Source organism: Phoca vitulina, unplaced genomic scaffold (assembly GCF_004348235.1).
Source record: "Phoca vitulina isolate PV1807 unplaced genomic scaffold, GSC_HSeal_1.0 scaffold42, whole genome shotgun sequence".
NCBI lineage: Eukaryota > Metazoa > Chordata > Mammalia > Carnivora > Phocidae > Phoca > Phoca vitulina.
In genome coordinates, this window is record NW_022589745.1 from 802,173 (window position 1) to 814,819 (window position 12,647).

The 12,647-nt window shown below is 55.1% G+C and overlaps 1 protein-coding gene across 1 annotated transcript in view; it reads left to right on the forward strand.

Moving 5' to 3' along the window:
* The window catches only part of SNTG2 (syntrophin gamma 2), a 205,674-nt gene that overhangs the window by 187,636 nt on the left and 5,391 nt on the right, over positions 1–12,647 (forward strand). The window contains exon 17 of the mRNA XM_032430054.1: positions 10,956–11,779. Coding sequence (XP_032285945.1) covers positions 10,956–11,096 — 141 coding nt within the window. The 3' untranslated portion in view covers positions 11,097–11,779. The remainder of the gene's footprint in view (positions 1–10,955; positions 11,780–12,647) is intronic.

Sequence of the window (12,647 nt, forward strand, 5' to 3'; positions counted from 1 at the left end):
GGATTTCACTTCTCCCAACAGACCGAGCTGCCAAAGGGCAGCTTGATTTTAGCTTTTTGACTTCAGCATTTAACAAGCGTGTTTAAACGAATAGATTAATGAACAAAGAAAGAGCAAATTAGATACACGCACAAAAATTTTTATCAGTTTCCAAGGAGGAAATTGTTCCAATTGCCTTTAAAGTCCGAGACTTTCGATGCTACGTGTGGGTGATCGCCTGTGCGCGTGCAGGAAGCCGGTCGTGCTTGTTGAAGGCAGCGCGCTGTTAACGAAGGATGAGTGTGTCTCCGGGAGGAGCAGTGGAGTGTGATTGTCACCCGCAAGTGACCGAGCAGGTAAACTCCACCAACACCTGCTGCTCGGCTCTCGGGGAGTCGGCCCAGCATGCTGACAGGGCTTCGGAGCCTGGGCGGGGGCGCACGCTTGTATGTAAAACGTCCGAGCGCTCGGGCGAGTAAAGGAAGTTGTGTTTCTGAGCCTGAAGCGAGGCTGCTGAGCTTCTGTGGCCGAGAGCGTTGGTACCACGGCACTCGTCATCGATGCGGCCGACCTGGAGGAGTTGGGAAGCAGGTGGTGCAGGGAGGGGGGCACAGCGAGGCAGCGCCACCACGTGGAGACACGCGGGTGGGCCACTGGGCGTTCCACGTGACAGTGGGTGTGAGCAGGAGCGGTGCCTGCGAGCGTGGCCCCTTCCAGAGTGTCTGTGGGGTTGTCTCCTAACCCGTTCTCATGGAGCTGGAACAACAACAGGGCTAGCGCGCTCCCCCTGTCTCTCTGTCTCTGTCTCTATCTCTCTGTCTCCTTTTCTCTCTCTCTGTGTGTGTCTCTGTCTCTCTGTGTCTTTGTCTCTGTGTGTCTCTGTCTCGCTCTCTCTGTCTCTATGTCTCTGTCTCTCTGTGTCTCTGTCTCTCTGCCATTCAGCATCTCTGTCTCTCTCTCTGCTCCTGTACCAGGCTCCTAAGTGGCTAATCCCAGAAATGAAGTATCCACGTTGGATTTTGGAGCTCTAGGTGACGTCTTTGTCTTGGTTTGGAGCCCGTGTGGCTGAAGGCACAGAACTACAGTGTTCACACTAACAGACGCCATGGAACCGACTCTGAGCACAAGCCTTGTCCTTGAGTTACCAGCACCGAGGAGAGGAGGTTCCCAGGGCGGAGATGGTAGTCATGTGCCGGCCGGCTCTCACTTCGTGCGGCCCAGCCGTCGGGGAGGCTCCGTGAGGTCCATGAGTCCGCGGCCCACTCACTGGAACCCTGTGCACAGGTGCCGGAAGCTTCAGCATGGAACACCCTCAGCGCCCCGCCATGTGGCCTCCGCAGCTCAGTTAATAGCATGTGGGTCTCTAGCTCAGCCTGGCCTCCTTCTGGCTGGGAAGTCATCATGTCCCCATTTTCAGGAGAAAGACTAAGGCCAGCCCGCCCGTAGAGCACAGGCAGCTAGCCCAGCAACCGCCAAGGCTCCCTTTGTGTTCCGTGAAACTCCCACTCCCCAGCACGGGGCACACGGGCGTGCCAGCCACGGTTCCACCTGTTTCCAGATCGAAGGCCAACAGGACCCTGCCTGGTCCCCACGAAGCCACCCCCAGCGGCCTTGCAGCTTCTCATCTGCTGGCCTCGGCCTGATTTCGAGTCAACTCCTCTGCCTGTGAGGTTGTCGCCTTCCTGTAGACTTTCACTGGGAAGACACCGTCCAGCGTCGGCTGTGTCCAGGGCCTCTGCTAGTGTTGGGACGTGGGGTGAAGGAGACGTTCAGAACCAGGGACAGAGATGAAACCCGTAAGACACAATCCTGCCGTGAAAGAAGGCACACGTCCCCGAGAAGCTGAGTTACTATTTCTTAATGACCTTCTGTTGAATGGATTCTCTCCTCTCGGTTAGGATTCCACCACGGTGACGTGATGGGATGGGACTCAGAGCCGGGATGGGACTGCAGATGTGCCACTCCAATGGCTGGAACAACACTAAACGTGGGCTCCTGGTGCTGGGAAGCCTGGTCCATCTGCCTGTTGTCTCCCCACCACCCTCTGGTGTCCATGCGGCCCACGTTCAGACGCTCCCTGCAGGTAGCTGTTCCTTGGAAAGCGTTGTTGTGCACGTTCTTCTTCTTTTCTTTTTTATTAAGTACGCTCTACACCCAACACGGGGCTTGAACTCACGACCCTGAGCTCGAGAGTCACTTGCTCCGCTGATGGAGCCAGCCAGGCGCCCCTCGTACACGTTGTTTTCGAGGCCACCCAGTAGAGGGGGCTCCCTGGGTGCACCTGCTGGTTCTCCGAGCCTCGCACCTGCCCCGCAGCTGCTCAAGCAGACGTCAGGTCTCGGGCCTCAGGCTGTCAGGGGCTTGGAGACGTTCGTTAGTGCCGTCGGCCCGGGAGATAAGCCTCAGGGCTGGCCTGTGGATGGGTCGGACTTGTTCCCCTCTCGGACCGCTGGGCTTGGGCATTCACAGGTGGGAGAGAAAGGGCTTTAGAACAGTGGCCTGTCCGGGCCAAGGTCCATACGTGCCCAGGTCCTTCAGGAGAAAAGTCTACTTACCTGATGTCTAACCACTCAGCTTTCAGACGAACTGAAAATGAGCCTCAGGTCCTATGGGGGAACTTCATTTTCCCAGGAGAATTATAGAAAACCTAGACGCATACCGAGACACACTTTGGAATTTACGGGACGTTTAGAAGCCGTGTCAGACATGCTCAGTTTCTGTCCGAGCAGATTCAGTAACCCGCTATCCCAGGATTTCAGGGGTCTTTGCTTGTGTGTGATTTTATTTTGCGGACTATTTCCTGGGGAAGATTTTGGGCGGGTGTGGTGAAGGCTGCCATGGGGAGCGGCCCCAGGCGCGGGTTTGACCCTGTGAGCTGCAAATGCAGCCAACACGCTTGCTATGGGGGGGCTTCGGGGAGCCGGGTGGTTTTATTTTTCTTCCCGGTAATTACGGTCATAGTTTTTATCACCCTGTCGGCCAAATCATATTCTTGTGACTGTCTCTTATTTTTTTTGATAGACCGTCTCTGTTAGGCTCTCTATTCTGGACATCGAAATAATATCAGTTTTGTAATTAAAAGATGATATTTCAATTCAAAGATGTGGGTAAAGAAATAGATGTAAATATGCCTTCTTTAACCAAACTTCACAAGAGAAGCAATAACTCGGGGTTTTTTTGTGATTTATCGCTGTGACCGCGGTCAGACAGCCTCACCTTCTCCCTGCCACTCTCATCACAGCTGCACAGATGGGGAAACTGAGGCCCGGGCGCTTCATGGCATGCCCGCATCCCCCGGCTTTTGTGCAATGGAATGAAGGGTACGCGTGGCCAGGCTGGCCTCATGGATGACCACCTTGGGTTTCTTTCCTTCATGTTTAAAAACTGTGGTAAAATATATACAGCATAAAATTTCCATTTTAACTACTTTCCAGTGCACGGCTCGGTGGTATTAAGAACCTTGGCATCAAGTGCTGGCACCCCCACTGCCATCCCCAGCCCTTCCCATCCTCCCTCCCCCCAGCCCTGAGTCCACGTCCCGACCCCGAGGACGCGTCTGTCCGGGCACCACGCCCAAGTGGGTCCGACGTGCGCTGTCCAGGGTTCATCCCTGTGACACACTTGTCGCACTTCACTCTGTTCAGGCTGCACAGTGCTCCGTCCTTGGACTCACCTCTCGCCCGTCCACGAGCTCGTGGGTGGCTCCACCTTCTGGCCGCCGCGGGCACAGGTGCACAAGTGTGTGCTCAGTGGTCCTGGGCGTGTCCCCAGGAGTGGGACTGCAGGGTCCTGGGCTGCTCACCCGGCTTCCCACTTGCACCCCGGGAGCGTTCCCAGGCCTACCATCCCCGCCGACTGGTCATTTTCCTCTTGTTGAAGATTGCAGCCACGCTCGTAGATGGATTTCCCTGGTGATTAGTGGTGTGCAGCTTGTTTTCACGTGGCTATTGGCCATTTGTGTATCATCTCTGGAGAAATGTCAGTTCAAGTCTCTTCCCACTTTTTAAGAAGGTTGTTTGTCTCTGTGGTTGAATGTAAGGAGTTCCATCTCTGTATGGTCTCGGTGTTAACCCCCTTATTAGAAATACGATTTGCAAATATTTTCTCCCAGTCTGTAGGCTGTCTTTACTTTATTCCCTTGAAAATGTCCCGATGGCCAGAAGTTTTTAATTTTGGTGAATCCAGCATATCCGTTTTCTTGCTGCCAGACAACCGAGTGTGGTGGTTCACGGCAGCTCGGGTGCGGCGGCCCCCAGGGACCCCGTTCTCGACTGAGCCTGCAAGGCTGTGTGAACGGTGCGCAGCTGGTTGTGCGCTTGTCCAGACGGCGGTTCGAGGGCTTCAACCTGAGCAGAGCTGCAGGCCGCCTGCCTAGCGAGAGCTGCCCAGAATCACAGGGACGACAGCACTGCGGCCCACGGGCGTGTTCAGTGACTGCTGCTGGCTTCCCTCTTCCCAGGAGTCTGCGTGGATTTCTAAGCAGCCATGGCATCTGACGTGCTGCGAGCACAGCTGGGGAGGTGCGGGCCGCCCGTCACAGGGCGGGAAACCTCAGCTGCCTTCTGCATTTCCAGACACTTCCTTTGTGAGGCCTTAGTGTAAAAAATAAACAAGGTGAAACCAATTTGCCTTCAAGCTCAGACTTTGCGCTTCCATCTCATTTGACAAGGAGCCGTTACTTGGGGACAGAATTTAATCTGGCCGCACTTGCCTGAGCCCCTGGGCTGAAGGATGGACTTCTTACAGGTTCCTGCTTCGCCGCCAGCAGGTCGCGCACTCAGACATGCTGTCGACACCTGGACAGGTACGTCGCACCCAGACGTGTGTGGCAGGTGGTGCAGGCAGTGGGCAGAGCCCGGTGCCCCTGGAGCCCAGTTCCTGTGACACCCCGCCATCTGCCGCCGGCAACAAAGGCAGCGTGGACCCCACGGTCCTGACCGTCAAGCCACCGTGGCCTACGGGGAGGTGGACATCTCCACACCACCGGCTACGAGAACCGGAGCCTCCTCTCCCCATCCCGGGCACGGCCCAGCCGTCCCAGCGCAACGGAGGACAGTGTTGTCTCCCTCTGACCGCAGGCCCGCTGCTCAGGGCAGGAGGGGAATGACAGTGTTGCAGAGGCAGACCCCGCGCCTCGCACAGGGACTTCCTCCTCCACCCTGTCCTTCTCTGGGGGCCTGCTGTGTGCAAGGCAGGTGGGGTGGATGCCGGACAGACCCCGGCACACAGACAGGGATGAGGATGTGTGAGTTCGGACAGAAGTGCTCTGGAATACGTCAGAGAATTCTCAGTGCACGGGGCCGGAATCCGCTGAAGGCCGCACACCATCCTCTGAATGCGGCATCCCAGCTGGATCAGGTTGGGGTTCACCTCCTTCCGCCCCGGGGCTCCCTGTGAGGCCCCTGCTGAGGCACGGACGGCTTTCTGTCATGAGAGGGATTAGTTTATTTCTGGTGCTACATCGTCAGCGGTGTGGACAGGGTTGTTAGTTGCCGTCCCCACGCGCAGACCTGTGCCAGCAGGAAAGGAAGGAATGAGAGGGCGTCTGCGCAGGAGGGGCAGGGGCCCACAGGAATCCACCCTGGCTAGGGATGGGGCTTGAGGGCAAAGGTCGGGATGGCCGGCGGGGCCCGGGTAGAGGCCACAGTGGTCGCGTGGCTTCCAGGTGTGTGAGGACGTGTCCGAACGGAGCCCACAGACTCAGGACTGCGCGGATGGCCACGCGTCTGCTCAGTTAGCAGGAATGTAATTTAACTGGGACAAATGTGGTTTTGAGAAGGATGGCCTACACCCATGGGTTCTCCCTGAAACACAGTGTCATTCAGCGTGGCACACACCGCTGACCCGTCCCTCCTCTGAGCCTTCAGAGGACACTGTCGGGCCCTCACCCCCCGTCCGTGTGGACTCGGTCCCCTGGGGACCTCGCGGGGCTGGAGCTCCAGCTCCTCTCCCCGACCCTGACCGTGGCCGCCCTCAGGAAGCGCAGGCCTTCTTTAAGAGTGGTGGCTGCTGCTGTGTAGTCAGATGGAAACCACCTTAAACTAACGTCCGTGCGCCAAGCTGCCTCGCTGGGGGCATCACCAGCGGCCGCCGGAGCCACGCAGTGCCTCCGACAGGTGGAAGCACACAGTCTCCCCCTGCACACCCGCACCTTCCTCACCGCGGCCCAGGTGTAAATGCCGTGGTCGCGGGAAGCGCCGGTCCGCGCGCGTGACTTGCTGAGGGTCCCAGACAACGGGATGTGGAACGAGAGTCAGGCCTCGGCAGCCCCACCTCAGACACGGATCTCCATTCACGGTGCCTTTTCTGTGCTTGTTGTGGAAACTTGGCCACATGGAACGGGGAGCAAAAAAGGCTGCCCCGGGTGCTCCAGTCAGTGGTCTGAAGACCGGGCCTGCACGTCCTGATTTCCAGAAAGGACAAAACCGCGTGGCAGCCAGTTGACCCTGATGTTGGGCAGGCGAACACCAGAGGCAGAGGCGTTTCCTCCATGAGAAGGGGTGGGCGAGTTGCACAGGGTTTCTCGGTGACCTGGTGATGGGGGGGGCAGTGACCGTGGCCCTTGTCCACACCCAGAGCAAGCTGCCCAGAAGGAGGGAGTGGTGGGCCGGCCGGCCGGGGAACGGAGCAGAGAAAAGGCCCGGGTGCCCCTCGTGCCCTGGCAGCCTCCCCACGGTGCGGGCGATCTCTCCAGGCTGCACTTTGTGCAGACGGCCCTGGACTAGCAGGCACCCGGCTTTAAGATCGGTGTCTTTGGGGAGAGGACGCAGGCAGAAGCGATCGTCAGAGCTGTTTGGGGAAGTCAGACTTTTTAACATCCTGGCGAGATAATACCGCTGAGCTTCCATATAAATAAGATTTATGACGTTATAACTGCCTCGTCTGCTGAAGGGGGAAGTGGTTTAAATGTGAGCCAGAGAACGGAGCGAGGAGGTTTCACGGCCTGGAGACGCAGCAGCAGGAGAACAGGGGCGCGCAGAGGTCGTGGATGAGCACTTTCTTCAAGGAAATCAGATCGGAAGCCAAGTGAGTGACCTTCACTGGACAGAGAGGGCGCAGGGGGCCTGGCAAACTCCACACGGGATTGGGCCGCGAGCCGCGGGTGTCAGGAGGGCACTTTGAACAGGTTTCCTTCTTACCGGAGGGTGGACAGGCTGGATTGTCCCCTGGTGGGGCCCTGCCGTCCCGGGGAAGCAGGACCTCAGGGAGACTCCCTCTTTCCAACCATAACCTGCTCCTCTGGGCGTTTGGGATTTTGGTTTTCCCACACTCTGCTGGTTGACTGCTCACTAGGAGTTCTGTGGTGTCTGTCACCGTCCCTCCTGCCGGCCGTCACCACCCCTAGTCTTGTCCTTGCGCAGGTCCTGATCTTTGTCCCCGGAAGCGCCGTTCCCCGTCTCCCTGGTTCACGCTCCATCTGCGGCTCCCGCACCTGCAGAGTCCCCTGGGGAGCAGTTAGGGAAACCGGCACCTGCGGCTCACCGCCGCTCATCAGAAAATTGTCCGTCGGCTCAGACACTTTCTGACAAATGCCAGGCACTTTGTGCACCACGATGGGCTGTGGATGGAGATGTGATTTCTAGCGGAGAAGATTTACTGAGGACACACGGGGGATTTCAATGTCGGTGCGCTGATGGGAAGTGTCGTCTTGTGAGCGATGGCGCAGACCCGGAGCGCGGACTGAGGAAGAAGAAATGTTTTCTCAGGTCTGGGTGACCTCATGATTCATGGTTTGAGGAGCCCAGTATAGATCCTCATGGCTTCCTAAAAGTTTTACCTCATTACAGAAAAGTTCTAGGTCTTAAAACACTCAAAAGTTGATAATCATGCAAGCTATGACTCAAATTCCAAGTCATTATTTCGGCCACCATGAAATACTTAAAAACATTTTATAAAAATCTAGGTCATTAGGACAAACACGCCGCAGAGGAAAGGGCCGGGCGCAGCGGGCGGACCTGGGGTGGAAGGCAGGCGTGTCTGTCCCAGGCGCGAGCGGCCGGCGCTCTGGCCCTCAGCCCTCTGGTCTGTAAGGCGCACTGTCTCCACCTGGCGCAGCTGCGGGCTGTAAATGGGACTGACTGGACCGTGCATGAGAAGAGAACACGCGGGAGGCTGTGGGTTTCGAGGGTGAGCACACGGCGCGGAGAAGCGCCTCCTTCTTCCAGACGACGGTGTGCCTTCAGGATCCCTTAAGCCCCGAGCGCTGGTGTGGTTGTCGGGGAGACGGCGTGCGGGGGGCGCACTCCCTCTGTGTCCATGCCCGGGAATCTCACTGCTTCGTGCGGGGATCGTGCAGAGCGTGTCCTCCTGAGACTGGCTCGCTCCACCGGCACAGTGTCCTCAAAGCTCATCCCTGCGGGATCCCTTCCTTCGTAAGGCAGGATGGCGCTCCCCTGTACGGATGGGCCACATGTCCTTTATCCGTTCGTCAGCCCAACGGGCCTCCAAGACGCCCTGTCTTCACAGAGTCAGACCAGTCTGAGGGACAAAGCCGCCAGCATCACACTCAGAGACAACACGATTGACTCGGTGGGGCCGTGCGAAGCCCCCAGTAACCTGCACCTTCTTTAATTTGTCTCCGAACCGTGAACAGAGAACTCCTACTTCACGACGCCTGTCACCATCGGGCCGTTCAGGGAAGCGCGGCTCTGTGGATTCCATCACTCTCCCACGTCACTCTCCCCCGCGTGGGGGCTCTCCGTGTCGGGCCTCGGCTGCCCGGTGGGCGTGCGGTCAGAAGTCAGCAGGGCCGCCCAGGTCTAGCTGCAGACGTGTCGTCCAGAGAGCCTTGCGGTGACACATGGCTAGGAAGCCAGCGCGCCACAGACACCTTGGTCTCGGCCTGAATCGCCCCTGTTGTGTGAGTTGTTCACAGGGAGCCTCACTCAGCATCTGGAAAAGTCAGAATTGAGGCTTTAAATCAAATCGCCTGGATTTCAACACCATGGACTGAGGTTTTGTGTGGAGTTCAGTGGTGTGATTTCACTTTGTCCCTGACTCTTTTGGAGATTTTGTGTGTGGCTTCAACATGTGGGATCAGAAACCATGGGCGTCAGGTTTGGATTTGGCCTTCGGGCTGGTGGTGTTGGCTCCTTGTTCCGGTCCAGGTGCTCCTATTGGTAAGTCTGTGGGGAACCTGAGAAGCAATTTCCAATTTGCAAGATCCTGAAGCATAAATGATGTGGACATTATAGCTCTTTTTTCAAAATGTCCCTTCCAGAAGCTCAGTAATTATGACTTGGAAACACATAAATTGAATTAAGTATGTGTGAACTTTGCAAGAACCTCATGTTCTTGTATTATGTAACTTGGCTTTCCTTTCCTCCAGGAATAAGTCACCGTGACTAAGGGATTTGAGTGGAGTCTCGGTGTGGGCATCACTAGGGGGTCAGCTAGCGTTGAAGTTCGGCACGGGGTTTGGGCAGCTCCTGGATTCTGCCAGGGACGGCAGGGCCGCTGGGTAAGGTAATTCTGCAGTAACCGTGTGAATATTAGGACACTTTCGAAGGAGAATGCACCTCAGTTTCTTGAACGTTACTCATTACTCAAAGTGAAAATAAACAGTGATCGGTCAATAATCAATCAGTCCCGTAGCTGTCAAGGTTAAGATTCACTCGCATGCAAAAGAGGAACTTAATTCAAAGTGGAAAGCAGTAACGGGGCTCCTGTGGTTCCTGTAGCTGGAGTCGGGCTGGCTGGGAGCACGGGCCGGGGTCATGCAGGTCGCGAGGGTCCCTGGTGCACCCCTCCATGAGCAGGAGTCCTCTGTGCCAGCTGCACCTTCCTGCTGACACTCTCCACGTGCTGGCAGGTCCGCCGTTCCCGCACCCGGACGCACCCGCGTGGAGACCCTGCTCCCGCTCCCCAGGCCCATGTCGGCCTCCCCAGGACACTGGCTGTCCACCTGCATCCTGGCCCCATCCCACGAAAGGAGCAGCTTCCCAAAGGAAGGCACAGGCATACACAGTCCCAGGAGGGGACCGAGGTGGACGTCACGTTTAAGGGAAGCGTGAAGTCATTTTTGAGATGTCAGATCTTGAATCACAAAGAGGAGCAGCTCAGAAAAGCTAAGATGGGTGGTAGGGAAGGATGTCCTTACCCGGGGGGGCGGGGGGGACGACTGCTCCCTCGTGCCCCGGAGGTCCCGCCCCCAAATTAAAATATCAGAGATCCTGCCTTTACAGGTGGGGAAAGGAGCACATCTGGGACTAGACGAGCCAGCTTGCTGTCCTTGCTGTCCTCGCATTGTTGGAACTTTCCTTCTGATATCGCCTCAACAGTTGAGAGCACAAGACGGTTTTGACAAAATTTAGTTAAGGTGTTAATTAGGTAGCAGTTCTCTTAAAAGAATTTTGATGTTTTCGATTATTTTGGAATTTTATTATGCCAAAGTAGAAGAGAAAACTCAGAACAAGATGTGTAAAGCTCCTGCCCCATGGGTAGAGCGGGGTGACAGCTGGAGAAGCTTCGTGTTCACCCTCAGAAGCGTTAGGACGCTGATGACCCGCGGCACCCTGAGACGGTGTACTCACGCCTGCGTCAGCTGCGGGTCCACGCCGACCTGCTCTGGACGTAGTGGGGACCTGCGTGGGGTTTGCGGAGAGAGGGAAGACCATCTTTGGCATGAAATCCGTATCACAGCGTCACCAGGGCGCCGACTGGCCAGTGTCAGTAGGACAAGACTGAGGTCATGTGACCCCCGACCCCGCACAGATGGAGTCAGGGCCCAAATGGAAGGCGGGAGCATTACCTCTGTGAGACGCGAGGAAACAGGCTGGCCTGTCGGACTGTCCGAGCAGAAGCAGTATCTTTGTGTCTGTGGTCGTGTTGATCACACTCTGCCTCCCACCCTAAACCTTCCTTATTTCATGCACGTTTGTACCTGGCTTTCTTGGAGCTCAAAAAGCAAATCTGTTAAATGTTCTGTAACGTGCTTTTCTAAGATTTACAGCATTTCATTTTATTTTTTCTTGCAGGAACTTGAATTCCCGGACCTGACGGCTGTCCTGCACTGCATTCACGCCTTCCTAGCAGCAAAGGTGGCCTCCATGGACCCCGCATTCATGGACCGCCAGAGCATCGCGAGGAAAGTGCTTCTGTTGAGCACTGAACGTTAAATTATTTTCTTAAGAAATGACTTTTTCCTGCAAATATTGCAACTTTGTGTGATTTTATAACGAGCCTATAGTTGTGATACCAATAAAATACATCACTAGTTTGCAGAGACGGGTCGTTCTTATATCTGATGGGCCAGGGTGCCGCTCGGGCGTCTCTCTGAGTCACACACGGAAGCACGCTCTGCACCATGCGCTCTGCTCCCATTGCTAACAGCCAGATTGTGTTTCCATAGAATATGTAATAGAAAATCCTGAGAGCCCACCACTTGGATTCTTCTCTGGAAGAGAAGGGTTTCTTCTGCATTTGGGTCATTAACTTCCCCTTTTTCTCAAGGAGGGGCTGAGTAAAGGTGTTAATTTGAGAAATCAGTAGGAGAAATATGTCAGAAAGAAAATTAATTTCAATTTTTTAATTTTACTAAATTTTTATAAACATATAATTAAATAACACATCATTTAAGTGCTAATTTACTTTCCTAATTCGTGAAATACAGCCTTTATTGTAGTTTCCTTGTTTTTTGTACTGTTTACTACTTCTAAGAAGGTCCCCTTTCTATTTTTGTCGTTAAAAGCGACTCACGGACTCCTGAATCTTCTTTTACGGAGACGGACTGTGGTCCTAGATCACATCCTCAGGTCTCACGGCTTCGAGGACAGGAAGCACGGAACCGTCCGGAGAACAGGTAGATGATTCCTGCAGGAAAGCAGGTGCACGGCACTGACCGCCCGGCATCCCTCCAGGGGCGGCTTCAGTGAAAACTGCCCGCTCCCTACGGCCCACCCACCCCTGTCGGTTGGTGTCTGGAAGAAGGAGCTGTTTGGGTTTGTAATACATCAAGTGTTTATAATCATGTATTAGACACATGATAACATGTAGATGATATCTACATATGACATGTGTGCGTTATATGTAGGATTCCTGTTTACATCGTAATGGCTTCTGTGGAAGACTAACCCAGGCAGAGTATTTAGAGTGGATCTTAAATAATATTCCAAGAGAATGGTGCTCACGGAGCGTGAGGCAACGGGTTTCTCTGTAGATGTCAACGTCAGTATTAGGAGCGAGTGTACAGCCAGACACCAGGTTGGCGCCCCCCCTGCTGCGGCGTCTCTCGGGTGTGGCTGTCCTCATCTCCAGATTCAATGGGTTCCCGGTTTCGTCACCTTTGCCAAAGGGCCCAAACTCACTCAAACGTAGGAGGTATTCTTCTGCACTAAAGAGTGAAGAAACCGTGAAGATATTTTGTTTATTTTCATGAAAACTGTAGATTTTAAAAGTGTACCTTCACTGGATCATAACGAAAAGAATATTTTCCCAGGAAGATTTGATGCTAAAGTTTAGCATCAAAAAGTTGTGCATTTTAAAAAAGTTGTGCATCTAGGGGCGCCTGGGTGGCTCAGTTGGTTAAGCGACTGCCTTCGGCTCAGGTCGTGATCTCAGGGTCCTGGGATCGAACCCCGCATCGGGCTCCCTGCTCGGCGGGAAGCCTGCTTCTCCCTCTCCCACTCCCCCTGTTTGTGTTCCCTCTCTCGCTGCCTCTCTCTGTCAAA